This window comes from Xenopus laevis, chromosome 2L (assembly GCF_017654675.1).
Source record: "Xenopus laevis strain J_2021 chromosome 2L, Xenopus_laevis_v10.1, whole genome shotgun sequence".
Classification (NCBI taxonomy): domain Eukaryota; kingdom Metazoa; phylum Chordata; class Amphibia; order Anura; family Pipidae; genus Xenopus; species Xenopus laevis.
Genome location: NC_054373.1, coordinates 187,463,451 through 187,488,597, shown reverse-complemented (window position 1 = coordinate 187,488,597; position 25,147 = coordinate 187,463,451). Strand labels below are relative to the sequence as shown.

The 25,147-nt window shown below is 41.3% G+C and overlaps 1 protein-coding gene across 8 annotated transcripts in view; it reads right to left on the bottom strand.

Moving 5' to 3' along the window:
• Positions 1-25,147, bottom strand: part of LOC108707614 (disks large homolog 2) — a 659,829-nt gene that overhangs the window by 242,669 nt on the left and 392,013 nt on the right. For 7 of the 8 annotated variants that reach the window (XR_005965552.1, XM_041582854.1, XM_041582851.1 and 4 more), the window contains 3 exons: positions 13,195-13,350; positions 8,430-8,586; positions 4,243-4,345 (listed from right to left, as the gene is read on the bottom strand). Coding sequence is in view for 7 of the 8 variants with exons in the window: in XM_041582854.1 (XP_041438788.1) it covers positions 4,243-4,345; positions 8,430-8,586; positions 13,195-13,350 (416 nt within the window). In the remaining variant the exon portion in view is untranslated. Of the gene's footprint in view, positions 1-4,242; positions 4,346-8,429; positions 8,587-13,194; positions 13,351-17,735; positions 19,079-25,147 lie in introns of those variants that run through there. The other variant, XM_041582856.1, reaches the window with a different exon arrangement.

Sequence of the window (25,147 nt, the reverse complement as noted above, 5' to 3'; positions counted from 1 at the left end):
GGGTCCCGCGACCTGCTCAGCTTTTAAAATCTTGTGCACTGCACCCTGCTCTGCCTCAAGAAGAGGTATTAAGGCAGGGATCTCCAACCAGTGGCTTGGGAACAACATTTTGCTCTCCTTCCCCTATGATGTTGCTCTCAATGGCCTCAAAACAAGTGCTTATTTATGAGGCAAGTTTCAGTTGCATAAAAACTATATGTACTGCCAAACAGAGCCTCCTATAGGCTGCCAATCTACATAGGGGCTACCATATGGCCAATCACAGCCCTTGTTTTCCCCCCGAGAACTTTTGTTTATGCCTCTGTTGCTCCCTAAATCTTCTTACAGTTGAATGTGGCTCACGGGTAAAAAAGGTGGTGGACCCCTGAATTAAGGTATGTGAAGGTGGGAGGTGTAGGGGGGGTTGGGGCTGCACCCGTGGGGGGGACATATGGGAGGTTGCAGTTGGACTGGGGGACTTGGAGTTGGGGCAGGTAACACCGGGGTTGCCTGGTGGGGGTGTGAGGGCCTGGGACCCCGAGTCCCACACTGCTGACGTTTCCAGCAAACTGACCATGCTGAAGCTTCTTACTAACTACCATGGACATCTTGCTCTCCCAATAGCTATTCTTCTTTAACTTAACATTGGCTATCTCTTCTTTACTCCCACCACCAGTATAAAGTGAGAGAGAGCCCTCATTATAGTATAATACACCCAGAGGAAAGAAGTGATTGTCAGGGTTCCTCCAGTAGACAGAAAGCGCTGCCGTCAGAAAAGAAAACAATGTTGAACTGTTTATACTTTCAGAGGAACACAGTTCTTATAGGGAGGCTGGACAGGCATGGGGTTAAAATCAATGAAAAAAACTATTTTACTGCTTCCTTGCAGAAATTCAGACTGGTGAGTTCTTTATTGGCCTCTGGTGTTTATCAGTCTCATTTAATTAAGTGCCTTGAGATGGAAGGACCGAGAGCGCTCTCTGCAGTTCCCTCAGTTCTCACACATCTCTAAGGGTTCTCTCTGAAAACTAAATCTTACTCCCATCGATAAAACTAAACTGAATATAACCCAAACGCTAAATGAATATTTATATTAATAATGGAAATAAAACTAGGAGCAAAACCTCTGGAGAAACATACACCAGGGGGGTGCAGAAATTTGGAGACATTTTCTGTCAATTCCCTGGGGCTGCTGCACATCATAAAAGGCACATCATTTCTGCATGCAATGGGCATTTGTTGCTACACAACATTATTTTAGTGTTTTTCCCACCTATTCATTGCCAGTGTGTGATAATTTCCAATAGCTGATGGGCAGATGGTTGATAAACTGAACACATTCATTGGGCCTAGATTGGGTATGAAGCTATGAGATGTTACATACTGTAGTTAAAACGGGTTGAAAAAAGTCCATCAAGTTCAACCCCTCCAAATGAAAACCCAGCCCCATACACACACCCCTCCCTACTGTCACATAAATGATATATACCCATATCTATACTAACTATAGAGTTTAGTATCACAATAGCCTTTGTATTATGTCTGTCCAAGAAATCCTCCAAGTCCCTCTTATAGTCATTAACTGAATCATCACCCGGCAGTGCATTCCCCAACCTCACTGTCCTCACTGTGATGAACCCCCTACTCTGTTCCTTTAAATGAAACTTCTTTTCCTCTAGTCTGAAGGGGAGGCCTCTGGTACGTGATTCTCTTTATGGGTAAAAAGGTCCCCTGCTATTTGTCTATAATGTCCTCTAATGTACTTGTAAAGTCTAATCATGTCCCCTCACAAGCGCCTTTTTTCCAGAGAAAACAACCCCAGCCTTGTCAGTCTCCCCTCATAATTTAACTCTTCCCTCCCTCTAACCAGTTTAGTTGCACTTAGTCTCTGCACTCTCTCCAGCTCATTTATATCCCTCTTAAGGACTGGAGTCCAAAACTGCCCCCATACTCCAGATGAGGCCTCACCAGGGACCTATAAAGGGACACAATTATGTTTCATCCCTTGAGTTAATGCCCTTTTTTATCAAGAACTTTATTTGCTTTAGTAGCCACAGAATGACACTGCCCAGAATTAGACAACTTGTTATCTACAAAGACCCCAAGATCCTTCTCATTTAAGGAAACTCCCAACACACTGCCATTTAGTGTATAACTTGCATTTATATTATTTTTGCCAAAGTGCATAACCTGCATTTATCAACATTGAACCTCATTTTCCAGTTTGCTGCCCAGTTTCCCAGTTTAGACAAATCACTGTGCAAAGTGGCAGCATCCTGCATGGAACCTATAGTTCTGCACAATTTAGTCTCATCTGCAAAAATAGAAACAGTACTTTCAATGGCCACCTCCAGGTCATTAATAAACAAGTTGAAAAGCAAGGGACCTAGTACAGAGCCCTGCGGTACTCCACTAACAACACTGGTCCAATTAGAAAAGGTTCCATTTACCACCACTCTTTGTAGTCTATCTTTTAGCCAGTTCTCTATCCAGGTACAAATACTATGTTCCAGGCCAACATTCCTTCATTTAACCAGTAACCTTCTGTGTGGCACTGTATCAAATGCTTTAGCAAAGTCTAAGTAAATCACATCCACTTCCATCCCAGAGTCAAGGTCCCTGCTTACCTTCTCATAAAAAGAAGCTTTAATGTTGAGTATGTGTCTCCCCTTGGCATTCAGCACCAACAGAGATTGCACACAGGGTTCACTTGTCAGACATTTTGTTTGCTGAAATTTACTCCCAAGGGATCAGGGTCAGACTCGTCTGCCAGGAGAAATCCAGGTGGGCCATGGCTTCAATCAGCCCCTCCACACCTGACCCACTGCCTGTTCAGGATGTGCAGGGCAGAAGCCAGTGTCTGACAGGAGCAGGAGGTACAATGCACAGGGGAGAAGATGTGGGATGGTTGGCTGCTGTGAGGGATCTTTGTGGTTAGGTGTCCGGGGGACCAAGAAACTCCAGTCCAACACTGCTAGGGATTACACCAGATCCCCCTGGGGACAACAAATGGCAGACTAGAGGGAGTCAACGAATAAAAGCTGATGTTAACCTGGTCTGTGGATATTGTGGTGAGACAAAGAAGCAGATGCCTCCCTCCTAAATTTAATAGCAGCATCCACAGATTCCTTAGTTCCTGTCTATACACAGTACATGTTCTTTTTTGATTGGCTAGACATAAAACTGGAATAGGAATTTCTTTTAGTGTTTAGCAATGGAAATACCCACATACCCCAGGTCAGCAGTTTGGGGTATGCCATTACAGATTAATCACCAATTTCAAGCAAACTCTGTTGAGGGTAACCAAAAAGAAGACATTGTCAATGAAGCAATTATGTAATGGGTAGGTGTAACCACAAACATGTGAGGGGATTGGCTATCTTGTAACTTAATACATGCATAAAAACTGTGCCGATAATATTGTTTCACTATGTTTTGGGACATATGACTTATTTATTCCCTGGAAGAGTGGGTTGGGCCATCTCAAAAGAACAGTGGAGTTTGCCTACAACATATTTTTGTCCACTGGAGAATTTTGAAGGTTCTACTGAGATTAAATACTTTGGTGGGCAACTGTATTCCTTTTGGAACCAAACCCCTAAAAGAGTCCGCTGAGCCACCAAGAGTAGCCACTCCAGATTGCTGTTGAATAGTAATTTTTAAAACATTGCACATCCCATTATAGGTGAAAAACCCACTGCTCTTGCCTCCAGTATCTACCCACAAAGCTAGACCTCAAAAAAAGACCTCAGTGTTTTCATTTTAATTCATGTTATTTTACTGCACTTTAAGCCACGATTTGACCTTAATATGATATCTTATGATTCTCTGTAACTGAACTCATGCAATAACATGTTGAATTTTTCTTTGGAAAATCAATAAAACATTTCAGTTAAAAAAAAAAAAAAGACCACAGTGCATGTCTGAGATCTGTCCAGCATTTGTCACAAATATTACATCAACAAGGACTAGTCATAAAAGTTGTAGGAGGACAACAATCCCAAACACAATGACAATGTAATATTGGAACATCTTAGGAACTCAAAGGCAATGGCCCAGCCAAAGCCCTGATCTCAACTCCAACTGCGAAGCTTTGGCAGTAATCAAAACTGAAGGGCAAAGACAATAAACAAACTGATTACTACTGCTTTACTGCAGAGCTGGAGAAAGGAGAAGATCAACCCATATAGAACAAACCTTGGGTTCCACACAAATGAAGGTCATCTCAGAAAGATTCTGTACTTATGTAGGGGCATCTCTTACCTTCTGGCTGATATTGGGCTACAATTGTCACTGTCTGGCCTGCCCCTTTCAGTGCGGCAGCGGCCTGCTCATGGGATGCACCACGAAGGTCTATGCCATTCACCTGGGAGAGAAAAGCAAACAGAAGGTCCCATGTCATTTACATACATGCTCTCTTAATATTTATTAGTCACAGTGTCACTATAGGAAATAGTGCTTTGCCTGGGAAATTGGGCCATCTTAAGTCTGAAACCCTAAAAATATATAGACTATGTCCGCGTTTCCAGTTACTTGTTCCACACTATACAAACTGGTAGCGAAGGCTCCCTAGGTGGGAACATGAGCAAATGTCACCCATCATTTTCAGAACAGAGGTTCATACTATAAACCCAAATAAGAATACAAGGTCCCCTGGGTAAAAAAAAACGGCCAATAACGTCTATGAAAAGTCTATAAACATCCTGTGACTCTTTTGTTCCGTATTCTGACTCTTGGTGGGTTCAGAATCCACGCAGCTTGCGTCTAATAAACTTTACCTTTTAACCTCCTGTGGTCTCTGGAAAGTGAATTTCCGTATCACTAGGTGCAACCTACAAGTTGATGAACACATCCCCAAACCTTCTGAGCAGGAATATTAGCAGTTTACACACGGCCATTTCGGCCCATTACTCACACAAACACCTGCCTGGTGGCTCACTACAGATTAGCAAATGGAAAGTTTAACCATGCAGGGCTCTAAAATTGCAGAGGACTCTTGAATTGCTCCTGATTGCAGTTCTCTAATCCAACATTAATATAACCGAGCAGGGAGTCATTTTGGCCAAATTCTTTGTAATGTGTTTTTTATGGGCAGATAATCACAGTGATTTCCCTGCCAACAAAGCTGTGCTTCCAAAGGCCTCGCACTTACGTTGGATTCAAAATAAATATGCAGCCAAGAGGCTGAAAGAGATAAGAGCGAGCAGGGTAAATGATAAAATAATAGGTTTATATTTGGGAGGCAGTGAAGCAAATTATCTGCAGATGCTCATCTACGGAAGCCCTGGATTAGGGGTCTGTCAGTCTTGTGGTGCATCACTCAATGGATGAGCAAAAGGCTTCAGGACTGGCTTAGTAGACCATGTTCATCTAGACTTCAGTGCAAACTACAATACCCAGAATGCCTCTGCAAGTTTGTGATGCAAAGTAATGAGGACTGGGTCAAAAGGGTTACATTTGATGGAAACTGTCAGCTGTCTGGTTGCTGGTTTTAGAACTTCACTCCTAACAGACCCAGTACACTAAGAAGTCAACGTCCTGGAAGTGACTTCTCCAACCATGGCTTGCTAAACCCTTACCATTCCCCCAGCTCCACCGCATTCCCATGTGTACAGCCAGGAGATTCTGGATTTAGGAAGGACAGGCCTGAATTAAAGTTCACGCTAAATTCATTTTGGTAGTTCCGGGGGATTATATATATATATATGAATTAGAACAATAGTGGCAGTTTCTTCAGATCAAAAATACAGTCAAAATGTAATATCTCATCTCTACTTTCTTCCTTGCCACCTTGATATGTAGGTGGCCATGATGAGGACAGTGGGTGGAGCTACACCATTACTTGCAAGTGTAAGAACCATCACCTGATTGCCTCTCCCTGCAGCTGTCAGTTGGTAGTCCTGCATGTTTCCAACTGGTTAATCAAGGGGCGCTTCTCGAAAATGAATCACGACGTACGCCACTAATTTCCAGCCCAGCAACTTGCATTTAACAAATCTTATTCCAAAACCCTTCACCATTCCAAATTAGCACGTTTTGTGGAAAACGTTTCCATTGGTGATAGAGAAATGGGAACCAACTAGCTTTCATAAATGGACATGGAGCATCTCTGCATTTACTCCTCTACTGTTATCTATACATATATCTGAACAATAAAACAGGATGACTGGGGAACTGGCAGCTATGCTCTCAATCTCAGCAAGGCACCCCCGCTCCAGGTGTAGGATATATGCAAATCAACAAAAGAGCTGAGAGAAAGCAAACGAAGAGGCAGAACTTGCTGCTAAGTGCTCTTTATTGCACACAACATGTTTCGGGCCCAAAGCACACTTGATAAAGGGCTTTGGGCCCGAAACATGTTGTGTGCAATAAAGAGCACTTAGCAGCAAGTTCTGCCTCTTCGTTTGCTTTCTCTCAGCTCTTTTGTTGATTTGCATCTATACATATATCTACATATTATTCAATCTTAATATCTGACTTCCAATGCTGCAGAGATTCTCACCCTATATGGAAAGATTTGCAGAAACGTATTCTGTAGGTATAACGATGAGACTGTGGTTATTCCAAGAGCTTTACTGCCATCCAGTGGCTCTGAGATAAACTGTAGTCCTACACAGTCATGGACAGAGAGAGCAAGAAACCATTCTAGTCATAAAATGCTCCAATACTTGTGTGCCTTTAATTCAAAACCTCTGACATTTCCAGGGACAGATCTTGAACATTAAAATGACAGCGTCGATAAATGCTCATGTACAAGATCCTCTAGATGCTCACTGTACTGAAACTTGATGAGAACAAGAGTTTATACATATCTGTAATCTTAGTTAACGAGAAGATGTTGCTTTGCTCTTCATCATCTAGGGAAAGGCCCCGTCTATAATATACTGTGCAGTTTTGGTCTCCAGGACTGAAATGGGATATAATTGAATTAAAGAGGGTCCAAAGAGGAGCAACTAAGCTGATAAAGGGAATGGAAGGGATCAGTTATGGGGAAAGACAAGTTGGGATTGTTTACACTGGAGAAGAGACAGTTAAGGGGGATATGATCACTATATATAAATATATAAGGGGATATGATCACTATATATAAATATATAAGGGGATATGATCACTATATATAAATATATAAGGGGATATGATCACTATATATAAATATATAAGGGGATATGATCACTATATATAAATATATAAGGGGGATATAATCACTATATATAAATATATAAGGGGGATATGATCACTATATATAAATATATAAGGGGATATGATCACTATATATAAATATATAAGGGGATATGATCACTATATATAAATATATAAGGGGGATATGATCACTATATATAAATATATAAGGGGGATATGATCACTATATATAAATATATAAGGGAATATGATCACTATATATAAATATATAAGGGGATATGATCACTATATATAAATATAGAAGGGGGATATGATCACTATATATAAATATAGAAGGGGGATATGATCACTATATATAAATATATAAGGGGGATATGATCACTATATATAAATATATAAGGGGGATATGATCACTATATATAAATATATAAGGGAATATGATCACTATATATAAATATATAAGGGGATATGATCACTATATATAAATATATAAGGGGGATATGATCACTATATATAAATATATAAGGGGATATGATCACTATATATAAATATATAATGAGATCATATAATAATCTCTCTAATGCTTTGCCAGTAGGTCCTTCCAGCTGACAAGAGGTCACCCATTCTGATTAAAAGAAAGAGGTTCTGGGTAAATATTCAGAAGGAATTTTTGTTACAGTTTTTTTTACTATGTTACTAGAGGTTGAGTAGAATGTACCTAGGTAAAAGAATGGTAATCTACATCACTATGTTATAACAAAATATTTGGGTAATCTTTGTATTATTTTTAGGGCCAGATTTACAAAAGAAGGGGCCACATTTCTTTTTTTTAATGGCTTGGCATACTGGCAAAGCAGATTTTAGGGCACTTAAAGGTCCTTTTTGCCACTGTCTGAAGGTAATATGGGGTCCACTTTGCCACCATCCATGGGTCCCTAATCTAAAGGACTGCCATATCACTTCTCACAACCACCAGCCCTGTGCATCTTAAATTCCAGATCCTCAGTCACCCACATTTACCCTCAATGTTCCTTCCAGTTTGTGGCCAACTCGTTTCCTTTAAGTGTGAGTGTATTCACTCCAGCACAATACACCTAGGGACAATGCACAGTGTCCTGTAGGGCCCACAGGAGTAAACCAGAAAAGTTAGGCTAAAAAGAAGGTCATTTAGGGCCATTGTCAATAGAAATCAGTATGGGAGTCTGAAATGAAGACAAAAGAGTAAGCAGAATGTTCCATAAGTACTAGACTGAATCTAAATGATCTGTACAGTTATCAAGGTTCATTATTCAGCGAGTCTCGATACCTACTGAAATGATTTGGTCTCCCCTTTGGAGCTCCCCGCTCAGATCCGCTGGTCCCCCTGCGAGGATGAAGGAGATAAAGATCCCTTCTCCATCTTCTCCTCCAACAATGTTAAAACCAAGTCCTGTGGACCCTTTGTGCAGGACTACTTTGCGGGGTTCTCTGTAGAAATGATATGGATTTTGTTATTGATTCAGAGAGAGAGAGAGAGAGAGAAAACCGCATAGTCCCTGTTAATTACATCAAAATATGGTACAGACCAGTGGCATAGAAATAAACATGGAGAAATAAGGGCCCTGTCCATTACAGAGGGGCTACTGTAAACTGTCATAGACTAATATAGCAGACCTAAAGGGGTTATTCCCTTCTACTGCTCAGGAAACCCCAGTCAATAACCATATGGTTGCCGGAACTTGGGGTAGGCAGAAGAGGCAGCTGTCTAAGGTTTGGGGGGTGCTGGGCAGGTACCTCTTCCGCCTACCCCTAGACCGGACTCATCTGCCACTCCGGATGTACAAATGCATGAGTGACGTCACCACACATACGTGTGCAACCGGGGGAAGGGGGGCTGGCCTGCTGGGTTGCCTAGGGTGCCCGGGCATCACCCACCTCTGTTTGCCACCTTTGTCCTAATTTAAATCAAAGGGGGAAGACTCCCAAATCAGTGGGCAGGTTAGTGACATCAGGGTGCCGTCGAGTGATGTTTATGGGCAGTTCTGTGATGTTTGGGGACGGACCATGATGTTGGGGGTGAGGCTATGACTACAAGTGATGAGCAGATGGGGAGATTTCATCCGTTTTTTTTAACCTGCCAAAACCGGAAAAGTGGTAACCTTAAACTTTACACAATAAGCTAGGCTTGCTCTGTTTTGAGATGTTTTTTCATTAAATAAATGATTCTTTTATCTGCACCACTTTGAACATGTCGGTCCAGTTTGTACCAGCCTATTACATATTGTGTAAAGTTTCTGGAACCTCCCTTGAGCTGAAGGTCTGGGGCATGTGCACCTGGTGAGTTTTACTATTGGATAAAATAATATAATAGAATATTATTGAATATTGCTGAGGTGGTAACCCTCGCCTCAGTACAGGAGACCAACGCCAATTTCCACTGCACTCTACACTGGCACTCAAGCTCACAGGGGTGGGGTGTGTTTTGTTGAGATGGCCAACCATGTTGCCTAAGGCACTCCCCAGCCCAAGTTAAGGAGGAGGAAAGAAAAGGGTATGGAGTGGACACACACACACATGTACGTGGGGGAATGGAGCGAGGGCCCTTGAGTTCACCAGGAGGGCCCTTGACGTATCAGCCCAGGTGTGCCCAAGACACCCCAGCCTGACCGTGGCGATTCCCTGGGGAGGAGGCAGAAGTAACAAACAGCGGAGAGGATCATACAGAGTGCACAGGCCTTGAGGGCTTGGAATTGGGGTGTGCAGACAGAAGAACTAAGTGCCTAGAGCCTCCCCTATCATTGTACCCTAGGCATGTGTATCTTCCTACCCCTAGTTCTGACCCTGGCATGGACCCAGTGATAGATAATAATCATGCCAAAGATTACCCCAGGTGTGTTAGTCAGTGCAAGTGAGCAAGTGCAGTGCTTCACCAAACAACCTTTACCATAGGGTAGGACTACAGTGATATAGCAGCTACATTAGCAAATGAGACTTCAATTATCCAGAGGAGAGGTCTCTTTATTATATGCCTTATAACATGCAATCTGCTCATGCACATAAAGTAACTTCCTGCCCCGTACAATTAACAATCCTTAAAATGCTTTGTGTTTAATGAGAAATTTCATGCTCACATCAATATCTGGTTCCTGTGTATTTTTTTGTGTCACCACTAGAGGGAAGTATTGCCCTGTAACAAAAAAAAGCTAAAATCATGAATTTAGAGTATTACAACTATATCGATACCAATAAGAGTCATGGGTGACCACAAGGGCAGTGTAGAGTGCAGTTCTCGACACAATTCACATTGTTTTTTACCCAGAATCTTTGGGATCCACTGTGACACTAAAGTTTCCCAACACCAATTCTATTCCTTAATGGCAAAACCCCGGTGCTATCACTTGCAAATTGCAACTACTTTATCTACAGTCAGACCAAACGCCATAATAATATTCCAACGTTCTTGCTGGACCAGCAGAAAATTAATCAATCCCTGACTTATTATAAAGTGCCCCCATGTGACCAGGAAAATATATTGTTTATTGATTTCTGATAACCCCTCAGGCCAACAAACCCATTTCCATTCAGCTCTCTGGAGTTTCCAAGTTCCCTTTAATTGCTAATGCGTGAGCCGAGTAATGCGGCTGCTGCAGTTTGTTGGACTTTTAATGAGGTTATATATTAATGCAGAGCCATGGGAGGGGAATGTATATACAGTAGTCTTCTCATAGTTATGGGATTTCATTTTTAATACACCATAAAGAAAATCAGAACTATTATTGCTCTCATCAGTTTTACCGGTTCATCCCTAATTATCCCTAAGAGCGTTCTACAAGCATATTAATTAGATGAACTTGTGTAGTAAAAAAGTTTTCAGGCAGATTGAAATCAAGTCAAAGGAACCCTTATTAAAAATGAATAAGTTGCCTCTAGGACTTTAAAAGACTCATTAAGCACTCTTTATGGGGACAACGTCATTGAATTAGTCATCAACCAGGGATCCCACCTAGATGTCTCCAACCACTCTTCCCCTTCAGTCTCTTCCACCTCGTGGTCTTTAACCTACTGCCAGTATGGGATCTCAACCATTATGGATATTTTATCCCATACCAGCATGTGTTTTCCACCAGCTACATGAGAAACTATGGTCAGATAGCCTTATATACCCCATAAAATGTCATCATGGGACTACACATGAGAGTGCAAGATTTAATGGAAATGGAGTTTCTTGTTTTAATTCACCTACTTACAACAGTAGAATGTTTTAAGTGAGAAACAAAGGTTTAGATTGTTTTCATACTCAGCATGTAGCATTGCCTTCTAAAGCCTATGGGTCTACATCTACAACTTGTAGGATGAGATGTTTTTACATGAGGAAACCTAACAAATATTTCCTGTAATTCAGCCCATCATGTTAGACATTTACAACTAATCTTAAAGGAGCAATTCAAGGGCATTCAAAAAAGTCTCTGGTGAAATGAGCCCTACTGCACTATTCTGAAGGTAAAACATGGACCTTTTGCACATGGCTAACAACTCAATAACAGGATTTACAGCATCATAATTTCTTATTCTAATAATCTTATTGTTATCATCTTGAAATTTGATTCTGCTTCATAGCCCCTAGTACCTTGAACTCTGCTCTCCTGGAATCTAGACTGGCACCTTGGTGATAAATCAAGTCTAAAATTGACCAAATTAGATGTAGAACTAAATTCATGGTTGTCCTATTCTGGGACCTTCACAGAACATGACATCTTGGTGAATGGTCCATCTCAATTTGCCTCATTAATCTGTTCTCCTACCCTACCAAGAGAAGATCTTCCAGAAGATCTTAACCTGTTTGCCAGGAACCCACCAACAGTAGAGTGTTGTCCAAAGACAACTGTATTATATGAATTATTAATCAGATACTGGGTGGGTTCTGCATTTTTAACTATAAGAACTTATAATGCATCTGTGCTGGAATACCTTGATGACATAATGTCCCAACTCCAACTTGGCAGTGATTGAGCATCACTCTTTCGAGGTAAGGAGGAACGTGTAACGCCCTGCCTTGGTTTGAATAAGTGATCTGCAGGTTGGTACGTAGTCTCCTATACTGCTGTGCTAAACAGGCGGTTAAAGACCTGGTTCACTTACTTATAAGTATCCTCATATTCCCTAGTAGGCATGGTGAACTCAGCTGTTGATATTCTGGCCACAGGTGCTCAATATTAGCCATTAGTCTGGCTACATAACCCTCTGCTCTGCACTGACTCAATGCCCATTATAGGTCAAGCATGCTTGATCCTAGGTGCTCCGTTCCCTGTGATTGTTGTTCCTTTAACTCCTGCTGCCTGCTCTTGTCCTCTGTGTCAATTCCTGGTTCTGACCCCAGCTTTTTCTAGATCTTGAGTTTGGCTCACAATTCTGCTCCTGTTATCTGGTTCTGACCCGGCCTGTCTGATTATGTCCAGCTCCTTTCTTACTGGCTCCTTCTCCAGAGATAACATCTGGTGCCCTTGCCTGACCCTACGGAAGTACTGGACTGTCATGCAGTAAGTCCTTGCAGCACCCAAGTAGCTGAGGGCCAGGCCAAAAGCCAAAGGTGGCTGTTACAGGCAGAAGAGCATTCCTAGACAAGAATCCAGTCACTAACCTGGGGTTTGGGTTTTCCATGCATGACATTATGGCACAACATGGAGAGTTGCAATATCTTGATGTACTAGACCAGTCATTCCTAAATTGTGAGGGTGGACCCCCCAGGGAAGCTTAGAACCTTCATTGGGGGGTGGCAAAAACTAAAGGTCTTATTGGAGATATTTGTAAAGAAGGCCTGTTTGTTCACTTTGATACTACTCGAAGCAAAGCTTGAATGTCAGTCACAGTTAGAATTATTAATTGGGTGAACACTTATTTATAGTCCTTGATATTCTTGGCACTATGGCTGAATAACTGAAATACCAATGTTTCTTTAGGTTTACTATGGGTTTTTCTGACAATCTATTGGGATTCAATGGGGCCCTGAGCTTGATAGTCTCATAAACACTGGTCTAGACTGAGTCTCTCCACCAAAAAAAAAGGCCTTTATGCAGTTTGAAGGAAACATTACTCTACCTGGAAATTTCTGACTCAGACATGAGCCCTCCATGGAAGGTCGGATATGGAGAGGTGAGGTGGAAACTTTTGTCGCATTCTACAGGGGAGAAATGTCGCGGGGAAGAAGGCTTCTCCACCAGTTTATTCACAGTGCTGTAAACGGGTTCAGGAGACCTAAATGAGAACAATGAGAGTAGAGTGTGTAACTAACACAAAGCTGAAACTGTGAAGACCTGTAGAGAGAGAGAGAAGCAATGATGAGTTATGTAGGTGCCTACAAACATCATGACATTGAGGAAATCTAAGGCTTCACATTGAGTCACATGAGCGATTCCATTGAATTAGGAAATCACTGGATACACTTTATCAAAACAACTCAGATAGGCCGGGAATTGCAAATTAAATGTCTGCAAGTTTCTTACACAGTAATTGCCTTGTATGTCAACACCATCATTAGTTTTAATGTCACTGGAATCATTCATTTTAATGTTCGCTCCGTCATTACTTTAATGTCTGGCCAGTGGTTTCGGTACAGCAAATTGTTTGTTAGAAGATAATGGATTCCTTCCAAGGTTTATCCATTGCTTGGGATTTACTTATTTCAGGAGTTACTCTGTATTTCTAGCATTAGATAATATGGAATCACCACGTAAGGGACAAAGGGCACCTACAGATCCATTTGCTTGTAAAAAGATACATACATTATATGAATTGGACACAGAAGTAAGCACTAAGTACAATTCGGCAGCCCCTAAGTTTGCTCATAGTCTGTACAGAGAGATCCCATAAAACTATGGCAGCATAGGTATTCCCTGTACTAAGCACAATTCAGCAGGAACAGTCCCCTATGTTTGCTCATAGTCTGTACAGAGAGATCCCATAAAACTATGGCAGCATAGGTATTCCCTGTACTAAGCACAATTCAGCAGGAACAGTCCCCTAAGTTTGCTCATAGTCTGTACAGAGAGATCCCATAAAACTATGGCAGCATAGGTATTCCCTGTACTAAGCACAATTCAGCAGGAACAGTCCCCTAAGTTTGTCATAGTCTGTACAGAGATCCCATAAAACTATGGCAGCATAGGTATTCCCTGTACTAAGCACAATTCAGCAGGAACAGTCCCAAAGTTTGTAGTCTGTACAGAGAGATCCCATAAAACTATAGCAGCATAGGTATTCCTTGTACTAAGCACAATTCAGTAGGAACAGCCCCTAAGTTTGCTCATAGTCTGTACAGAGAGATCCCATAAAACTATGGCATCTTAGGTATTCCTCTGTATTAAGCACAATTCAGCAGGAACAGTCCCCTAAGTTTGTCATAGTCTGTACAGAGATCCCATAAAACTATGGCAGCATAGGTATTCCCTATACTAAGCACAATTCAGCAGGAACAGTCCCTAAGTTTGCTCATAGTCTGTACAGAGATCCCATAAAACTATGGCAGCATAGGTATTCCCCTGTACTAAGCACAATTCAGCAGGAACAGCCCCTAAGTTTGCTCATAGTCTGTACAGAGAGATCCCATAAAACTATGGCAGCATAGGTATTCCCTGTACTAAGCACAATACTGTAGATTATTTTATTTCAATTCACTAAATACAAAGTCCTATAATATTCAGGCAACTAAACATTTGTAAGTCTTAACTGAACTTTGAACATTGCAAGCTTTAACAAAGTGTGCCACCAATCAACTGAGCATTGTGAATAGTAGACTTAACATTGTAAGTATTGATAGTGAGTGGCACTGCTGAACTGAACATTGTGTGTATTAATAGACAGTGGTACCAGTGAACTGAACATTGTGGGGCACATTTACTAAGGGTCGAAGTGAATTCGAAGTGAATATTCGAATTGAAAAACGTTGAATTTCGAAGTAGTTTTTTGTACTTTGACCATCGAATAGACCAAATTCGACTTAGATTCAAAGTGAAAATGCTTTGACTATTCGACCATTCGATAATCAAAGTACTGTCTCTTTAAAAAATGTCAACTTCGACACTTCGTCACCTTAAACCTACCTAATTGTTATGTTAGCCTATGGGGACCTCCTAGAACATATAGCCAACCTTTGGCTAAGTTTTTAGAAGTCGAAGTGAAATCGTACTATCGTACGATTAAATCATTCGATTCGAAGTACGATCCGAGTACGGTCGTAGTACGATCTTAAAATCCTACGACTTTGAATGTCGAACTAGCCTATTTGATGGTCGAATTTCGAAGTTTTTTGCACTTCGAAATTCAGAACTTGATAAATCTGCCCCTGTGTGTATTAATAGACAGTAGTACTAATGAACTGAACATTGTGTGTATTAATATTCAGTGCACTAGTGAACTGAACGTTGGGTGTAGTAATAGACAGTAGTACTAGTGAACTGAAGATTGTGTCTATGAATAGACAATAGTACTAGTGAACTGAACATTGTGTGTATTAATAGTCAGTGGCACTAGTGAACTGAATGCTGGGTGTAGTAATAGACAGTAGTACTAGTGAGCAGAACGTTGGGTGTAGTAATAGACAGTAGTACTAGTGAGCTGAACGTTGGGTGTAGTAATAGACAGTAGTACTAGTGAGCAGAACGTTGGGTGTAGTAATAGACAGTAGTACTAGTGAGCTGAACGTTGGGTGTAGTAATAGACAGTAGTACTAGTGAGCTGAACGTTGGGTGTAGTAATAGACAGTAGTACTAGTGAGCTGAACGTTGGGTGTATTAACAGATTGTACTAGTGAACTGAACATTGTGTGTATTAATATTCAGTGCACTAGTGAACTGAACGTTGGGTGTAGTAATAGACAGTAGTACTAGTGAACTGAAGATTGTGTCTATGAATAGACAATAGTACTAGTGAACTGAACATTGTGTGTATAAATAGTCAGTGGCACTAGTGAACTGAATGCTGGGTGTAGTAATAGACAGTAGTACTAGTGAACTGAACGTTGGGTATAGTAATAGACAGTAGTACTAGTGAGCAGAACGTTGGGTGTAGTAATAGACAGTAGTACTAGTGAGCTGAACGTTGGGTGTAGTAATAGACAGTAGTACTAGTGAGCTGAACGTTGGGTGTAGTAATAGACAGTAGTACTAGTGAGCTGAACGTTGGGTGTAGTAATAGACAGTAGTACTAGTGAGCTGAACGTTGGGTGTATTAACAGATTGTACTAGTGAACTGAACATTGTGAGTTTTAAGTAAAAGGCACCGAGTTACTCAAGATCCTGGGTAATTTAGTTCTAATAACTTTAACTTAAATAGGATATTCTATTAAGAACACATCAATAATTGCTAAGAATATACACAAATAAGTAAAAAGCTTATGTTCAGGCGTTTCCTTATCAATTTAATGCTGGATGTAATGACATCTGATAAAGAGTCCCAGGATATTTCCAGGCTCCCGTTAAACACAGACTTCAGATGATCAGGACTCAAATGGCAGATTCTGAGTTTAATGAGTCACTAATGAGGTATCGGGGGTGTGATTTACATTTTTATCTTCCTAAACGTTTGGCATTCGCCGTCCTGTACTTACTGTGTTAAAAGGTAAAACTTCAGGACGATGTGTTCTGTGTACTACCCTACCACCAAAATAGATATCAATAATTTGAAAGTATAAAGTGGGTTATTATCTCATCTTTGTCACTCTCATAACACCGATTATTACTTTTAATGCTCAGTATATTGGTTTCAGTATGTAAGAAGGCCCCCATTGTGCACATGCAGAGATTACTCCTGCCCATCATCTGGCTGCTCTCTCTACCCCAATCAGCAGGGCCGGATTTACATAGCGGACACCCCTAGGCCCACTGCCATTTGTCGCCCCTGTCCCCTCCCCTTTATTCATGCAAATTTTCATGGAGATTGTATCTCCTGTGCATCCCCAGTGTTTTTGAACCAATGTGGGTGAGGTTGGGCAGCATGCCGCCCCCCTAAAATCCTGCCGCCCTAGGCCCGGGCCTAGGTGGCCTTACCACAAATCCGGGCCTGCCAATCAGGATAAAAAAATTCAATAGAGGGTGCAGGTGAGGGACAGTCCTGTATTTCCAGCCTTCCACAGGACTGGGCTCATTGTAGAATGTCAACGCAAGTTGTGTAGTGGACGGGAGTATTCCTATATGCACCATAGGCACCGCCTAGTAAAGTTGATCATTTATAGCCATGACAGTGCCCCTTTAAGATAGTTCACATTTTAACAGCTTTGCCATTGGCAAGTCTAACCCTAAATAATGATTTATATAGTCCTTAAGGGTATATCACACCGGGTAAGATTCTTATTGCAAACCAGAAAGTGGCCTTATTAAACTGCTCTTCGTCTTAGGGAGATAGTTGCCATGAGAAAATACCTTTAAGTTCTTTGATGCCCTTTATTATTGAGGATACAGTGTTATCGCAGGAAGGACAGCCACTTTCCATTCTTTTGTAAATACAAAAATAAAATGAATTTACTTCTCAACATAACCCCCCCCCCCAAAATAGGACTACGTAAGAAATCTAAACTTTGTAGAATCTGAACGAAAGCAATTTGTACTTGAACCTGCATAGACACAGGTCAAAGAGCCTCTTCTCACCTTGGGTAGGTTTGGTACAAGCTTCTCTAATCTCCCAACCTCATGCGGGGGTAGCTACTTCCTCAGATCTAGCAGAATTCGGGACAGCCTGTCGAGTCTACAGTCGGTCTCTGATAAAATTAACTTTACCGACTGACTGCACCTGTAAAAATGAAATTGGAACAGGCTTTAATATCTCTGTGGGTGAGAGTGAAAACTTGGCTGTAGGAGAAAGAAGGTTCTACAGATGTGTGTGTCCCTTTAAGGTTCTACAAATGTGTGTGTCCCTTTAAGATGACGGTTGCTCCTAAACTGATGCACTTTAGAATCTTAAACCCCGTGTGATATTTAAATGTCATGGACTAATGTGCGATTATTTTTCTCATGCAAGTACAATTTACTATTTACCCAGTTTTTTTAAATAAATAAATTGACACTGGGCAAGTCAAGGGCTGAATATGAGGTTTGGTTTTCCTAATTGTTTTTAATCCTAGATCTCTAGAATCTATTGAACATATTGTCACCTACCCACAATCCAGAAATCTTCTTTCCTTCTTGATTTTGTTCTGGAAAACCTTAGCTGTGCCATGAATGTTTCCCAAGGAAATGTCATGTTCAGGTTATGGTCTAGCTAGGAGAGATATCAAATGAAATGCAGCAAGCCCTATAATCATATCTTGTATAAATAGGTACCCAAAAAGGTAAAAGTCTATGATAAGACATCTTTAAATTTTAAACAGCTCAAGGCTCCCCTGTGAGGTTCAGTATTTGGTAAGGGCCAACTAAGCTCAGAGCAATGGAACAATGGAAGGACATAAGGGGTCACTTACAAAGGTTCCTGCAAGTTTGGGGGGTCTTAAAATTACACAATGGAAAGCATCATTGGGCACAGGTCTGGGGAGACTATTGATGCAACCCAGGCCCAGGATGGTGGCATCTCCAGGATTCCCATTATCAATTGTGCATCATTCCATATGGAAGTGCAAGAGTCTATATAGATGCAAGGACCTTAATGAGTTGCATCAAGATGTGCTTTCCATTGCCTTCATTGTAGAGCACTCGCCCTGCCTCTTCTATGTCTATTAACACCAGGAAACTTCCCTCACCCTGGGACCTGGTAGTACCTTGAGGGTTGTCTCACTAGAATAAGTCAACCAGCACAGCAGACTTGGCCCAGTGAATTGGATGCAGAAGTGGCGCAACCCTCATGAAGTTGGGTCTGTATTGATGCATCAGTACAATTGCAACGGGCAGAAGTTTCAGTTCAGCTGGAATTATTGGACACCATGCTGCATTAGGGGTAAAAAATTGGTGATTTGCATGCAAAATTATGTTTTGCACAAAGTGATCTCTATGGTTGTATAAGCCCTCCAGTTGCAGCTCCAAGAATATCTATGAGGGCCATATAAATGTTCACCCTTAGGGTAGAACTCCACAGGGGCAATTTTACCTGTGATACCTTTACATTCCGACGCAGTGAGACTTATTTTAGGCATCACATCGGATGCGCCCAATCAAATGTAGTTATACAAATGTCACACCTAGAAGCTGATTGCATCCAACATGATACGACTGTCGAATGCGACCACTGCATGTTGCGTCCGACAGACGTATTGTGTCGGATGCAAACTGCTTCTGAATGCAATATTTGTATTACATACATTCGATTTGGCGCATCCGATGTGTCTCCTGCGTTTAGTCTCATTGCTTCGGAACAGAAGGTATCGCAGGTAAAATCGCCCGTGGAGTTCTACCCTAAGGGTCCAATTTAATTCAGTTTTTTTTCACAATTAATTTTTTTTTTCAAAAATGTGTGTTTTGTTTTATTTCTCTAAAACTCTAACAATTCTAGACACAAAAAACACAAAAAAACCCCCTCTAAAACAGAACTTCACCAAGTAAAAGCGGTCAAGGTCCCAGAAAAGTCATTGGGAACTGCGCTGATCCTTTTTTTTGCTAGAAATTGTCTGAAAAAGTTGTGGTTTCAAAAAGCACTAAATTTCTACCTTTATTAAATAGGCCTCTAAGTGACATTCAAGCTGGGCTTCTGAAATATCTAGGAGAGCAAATAGGCAAATTTACCAAATCCCTATGTGGACAAGCCTGCAGTTTGGGGACCTCTAACTTAGTGCATTCATTGCTGGCACAGATCAGGCATGCCATAAAGATAATGTCAGTACTATTCCCATTAAATATATTATAACTTGTGACCTGTACTCAAGTATTAAGTAGGAGAAAGGGAGCATAGAAATCAGCATAAAGATGGTTAATTTGGAAGAATAAACACATCCAGCTCTATAACAAACACATAAATATTTACTTGCCTTTAGTGAATTTAGGCAAAATTATTTTCTTAATTATTGATGAGTTGGGCTTTAAAGGAGAAGTAAAGAAGTGGGTAGAAATGTTGTACATGATGTTTTGTGCTTCTGTACCAGCCCAAGGCAACCACAGCCCTTTAGCAGTAAAGATCTGTGTCTCCAAAGATGCCCCAGTAGCTCCCCATCTTCTTTTCTGCTGATTCACTGATTCACATGCTCTGTGCTGCTGTCACTTACTGAGCTTAGGGAGCCACTCACAATATACAGTACACATAGAATAGAAATGTCACAATATAAGGCTGATTAGTAATTAATACACATAATTACTACATGGCAGCACAGAAACCAGTGCAATTAGCATCAGAATTGAATAATCAGCAAACCTGTAGCATCAGCTTATATTACAGCCAGGGAAGCTCATTTTCTGCTGGATAATTAGTGACGAGCCCTAAGCTTAGCTTCTCAACAGCCAATCAGAGCCCACTGAGCATGTGAGTGTCACAGACACTTTCCAAGATGGTGACCCCCTGTGACAAGTTTGAAGTCCTGGATCATTGCTGCTATTGACAAGCTCAAACTTTAGCCTCTTGCAATAAGTTTAATTTATATATATATTTAGCCATATTAATTTTTAGGGTTTAACAAAAGAGTCGGTGACTCTTATTCATCATTCCCTTCACTGTTTTTGCCCTCAGTTTTGCTGTGCAACAATTGTCCAAACTCCTGCAATCTTACCATAAGTTTACAAATACTTAGAAAAATCATTGTGATGGGTATTATACCATGCTGTCAGGGAGCTTCCACAAGAAATTAAAAATGACCTCAACTTGTCTTCAGGTTGTGCCACACCAATCTGGGAACCACTGTTTTACAAGGTTAAAGCCATTTGAGTGAAGCAGTGTCAGGCTCTGCTGGGTTTCGGGCTCGATGTCTTAACCACTGGGCCAGGTGAGCAGCCTTCAGGGTTCCTCACTATATATTACCTGGCATTTGCATCCCCAGCCCAGCAGCAAACTAATTGGTTGCAGTCAGCCAATTAGGGCTGACACTGCCCTATTTAAGGCCAGACCTCCGAACACTCCTTGCTGGAGCATTATATGGCTTTCCTAGTACTGTGGCAGCACCCCTAGCTAGGTTGTTCCAGCTCTAGCCCTTTCTTTCTTGATCCTACCTTGCTCTCGGTCTTGTCCTTCCCTGCCTTGTCTTGCCTTGCTTAAACCCTGCCTTGTTTTCCTTACCTTGACCTTACCCCTGCCTTGCCTGTTCTTGACTCTTGCTTCCTGTTCTACCATGTACCTTTCCCTGCCTTGACCTTCCTGATACCTGCTTCCTATTCTACCTTGCACCTAACCTGTCTTATATCCATTCCTCCTACTATCCATTCCTCTTCTGCTCCAGCTCTCTTGCCCCAGTCTTGTCCAATCTATGCCTGCACCGTCCAGTCCCATCCAGTCGGTTCCTGTCCTTCGCCCTCCTCATAATGTCTAATCCAGTCCTGATCTTCGCCCTCGCTGTCCTGTTCTGCACTGCACCTGTTCCAGTCTGACTCGTCACCCTCTTCAACCTGTTCCTGCCCTTTGTTTGTCTGTGTCCCAAGGGTTCAGCCAGCTCTTGCCTAAAAGACTCGCTTTCCTCCTACTCCCCCCACATCGCCCCCTACCTAATCCTTACCAAGTAGTGGAGGACTCTAAAAGGCTCTTCCCATGAAGAACATCAGGAATTTGATACCTAAACCACAAGCACTGTTGTATTTGGGTGACAAGTCAATGGTTTCAGCCTTACTGTCAATGTCTGAGATTAAAAAGAGACCGGTGGCCAACCACTGCTTCTTGAGTTCTTCTTCCCCATAATAGCCAATAGAACACAGAGCAATTCTCTGTGTTGCTTCATCATAAAGCCAGAAACTTGGATTATCACATAGTGGATCTTATATGCTATCATTCAGCCAATTTACTCACATAAATACACTACTTACAGGCACATACCCAGCACACGCTCCATACATGTCAACACAAAACAACAGATTTGAGAAGAATATTATCCATAGGGACAGATAGAACTGTTCAGAGATACAACACAATAGAGAGAACTAAACTGGTCAATATTTGATTCAAAGTAACTGAAATTTTGGGGTGCAATTCACATAAAATATTATACTTAGTAACAACTAAGTAAATAAAGGAGTGGGATTAATTTGAAGAAAGACTGACCAATGGAGAAAGATAAAATTCATCTGAAAGGTTGTGGACTTGCCTTCAAGGGGCTGGATGACTTTGAACAACTATTAACTTTTGTTTAATGGCATCTTTCTGTACAGACTATAACCAAACGTAGGGACTGTTCCTGCTGAATTGTGCTTAGTACAGGGAATACCTATGCTGCCATAGTTTTATGGGATCTCTCTGTACAGACTATAACCAAACTTAGGGGACTGTTCCTGCTGAATTGTGCTTAGTACAGGGAATACCTATGCTGCCATAGTTTTATGGGATCTCTCTGTACAGACTATGAGCAAACTTAGGGACTGTTCCTGCTGAATTGTGCTTAGTACAGGGGATACCTATGCTGCCATAGTTTTATGGGATCTCTCTGTACAGACTATGAGCAAACTTAGGGGACTGTTCCTGCTGAATTGTGCTTAGTACAGGGAATACCTATGCTGCCATAGTTTTATGGGATCTCTCTGTACAGACTATGAGCAAACTTAGGGACTGTTCCTGCTGAATTGTGCTTAGTACAGGGAATACCTATGCTGCCATAGTTTTATGGGATCTCTCTGTACAGACTATGAGCAAACTTAGGGACTGTTCCTGCTGAATTGTGCTTAGTACAGGGGATACCTATGCTGCCATAGTTTTATGGGATCTCTCTGTACAGACTATGAGCAAACTTAGGGACTGTTCCTGCTGAATTGTGCTTAGTACAGGGAATACCTATGCTGCCATAGTTTTATGGGATCTCTCTGTACAGACTATGAGCAAACTTAGGGACTGTGCCTGCTGAATTGTGCTTAGTACAGGGAATACCTATGCTGCCATAGTTTTATGGGATGTCTCTGTACAGACTATGAGCAAACTTAGGGGACTGTTCCTGCTGAATTGTGCTTAGTACAGGGGATACCTATGCTGCCATAGTTTTATGGGATCTCTCTGTACAGACTATGAGCAGACTTAGGGGACCGTTCCTGATAAAGCTTTGACTTTATAATTCCATGTTTGGGGCCAGTCACACCCCAGGCCCTAATACTTCTTTGAACGACATTTAAAGCACATTGTGGCCAACCAATCAGAAATAATAGCAGCTTAGACCACCACTTCACGAGAAGTTTAGAGAACCAGAATATAAGGGCAATCAATATAATTTGGTGCAGTTGACAAACACAACGGGAAAATGAAAATAAACACACAGAGACCCTTTGTCCACATTATTCAATATCTCCCAGACACAGAAAAGCAACAGAAAAGAAAAAAAAAACTTCTTGTACGACCAGTTTTTTTCCAAACCTTGTGCCTTTAATTGGTTTGATAAAATTGCATACTACAAAATCAAGTGAATTGACAAGTTTAAGGTGAAACAGTTCACAGTTTATTTGAAGCAGCTCATTGGCTTTGAACTCTTTTTGTTTTGTTTTTATTTTTTTGCCTCTAATAAAGACAAAGATAAAGATAAAGATGTTTTTATCCAGAGGGGCTTCTTTTATTAAACAGAATAAACTGCTTATTGTCACATCCCGTTGGCACAGAAGCACATTGAAACAGACTGTACAGATTGTACCAAAATAACTTTCAATATATGTATTTGTCTATGGATTTACCATTGCGGTAACACAGCGGCGCTGCACCAGTATCTGAGCAGATTAAAGGGACAATGCACCCCCCGAATTCAGTGACTGCCATAGTTTATATCTGAAATGTATTTTTTCTATTCTTTCAATGAACATTTGTGTGTTCAATTAAAAAGGCTTTCTTTTTATACCCTTCCCCCTTCCCTTGCTATATACATTGTAGGGGGCATTATGGGGTAGGTATGGGCTGGGGCCTATGTGCCATCCCCTGCTTATCCCTAAAGAATACAGGGCATATGGAGCTCTGTATTCATGGGGTCAGACACAGGTTGTAGAGCCTTCCAGCATTTAATCTAGCGTGGTAGGCAGGGTGCAATAACATGGTGGACTTTGATTTTTGGACCTTGCACCTTCCCGTCCACCATGTAAGCGGCCCCTTGTAAGTTACATCAGATTCTGAATTGGGCTCAGTACTGGAACATTACTATGGTATCTACACAAGATTTGAACAAAGAAAGATGGGTGTTCCTGTGCTACACCCCTTTCCTGTCTAGTTTTCAACCTGACTGACAGTTTCTTCTTCATCTGTCTGGATCGCCATTGCCTGTCCAGGTTTTAATGATCAGGAACCCAGACAAATATTTGTCCCCCCATCACCCTGCCTCTTAAGTCACCACCCTAACCCTAAATATGACAATCCCACCACTAACCATCACCACCACTCCCCCATGTCACCACCCACCTTCCCAAACCAAAATTTGCAACCCTACTTTTCTTCCTCTTTGCCTCAACAGGCTTCTGTAGACTAACCAATTAGAAGTTAGATAGGAACCACCTGGACAAAAGATCAAATTTATTGGTTGCATGTCCAGCACTAAAAGAAAACACTATTGAAAAAAGAAATACAGGATGTCGGATGCCTAATCTGAAAACCCAATATCCCGAAAACTCCGAATTAAGGGAAGGCCATCTCCGATAGAGGCCACCTCTAATTAATGTTTTTCCAATTTCTCATTTTTAAAAATGATTTCCTTTTGCTGTAACAACAAATCAGTGGCTCATACTTGATGGTGACAAAGCTGCATGAATCCATGTTGATAGCAACATTTTATTTGATTTATTTAATATTTGAAAGTTTTTTTTAAAAGATTTAAAGCATGGTAATCCAGATTATGCAATGGAAACCCCCAGGTCCCAAGCATTCAGGTACAGTTATGGGACCTGTTATCCAGAACGATTGTGACCTGGGGCTTTCTGGATAAGGGAACTTTCCGTAATTTGTATCTTCATACCTTAAATCTACTAAAAAGACAATTTAAATGAAACAA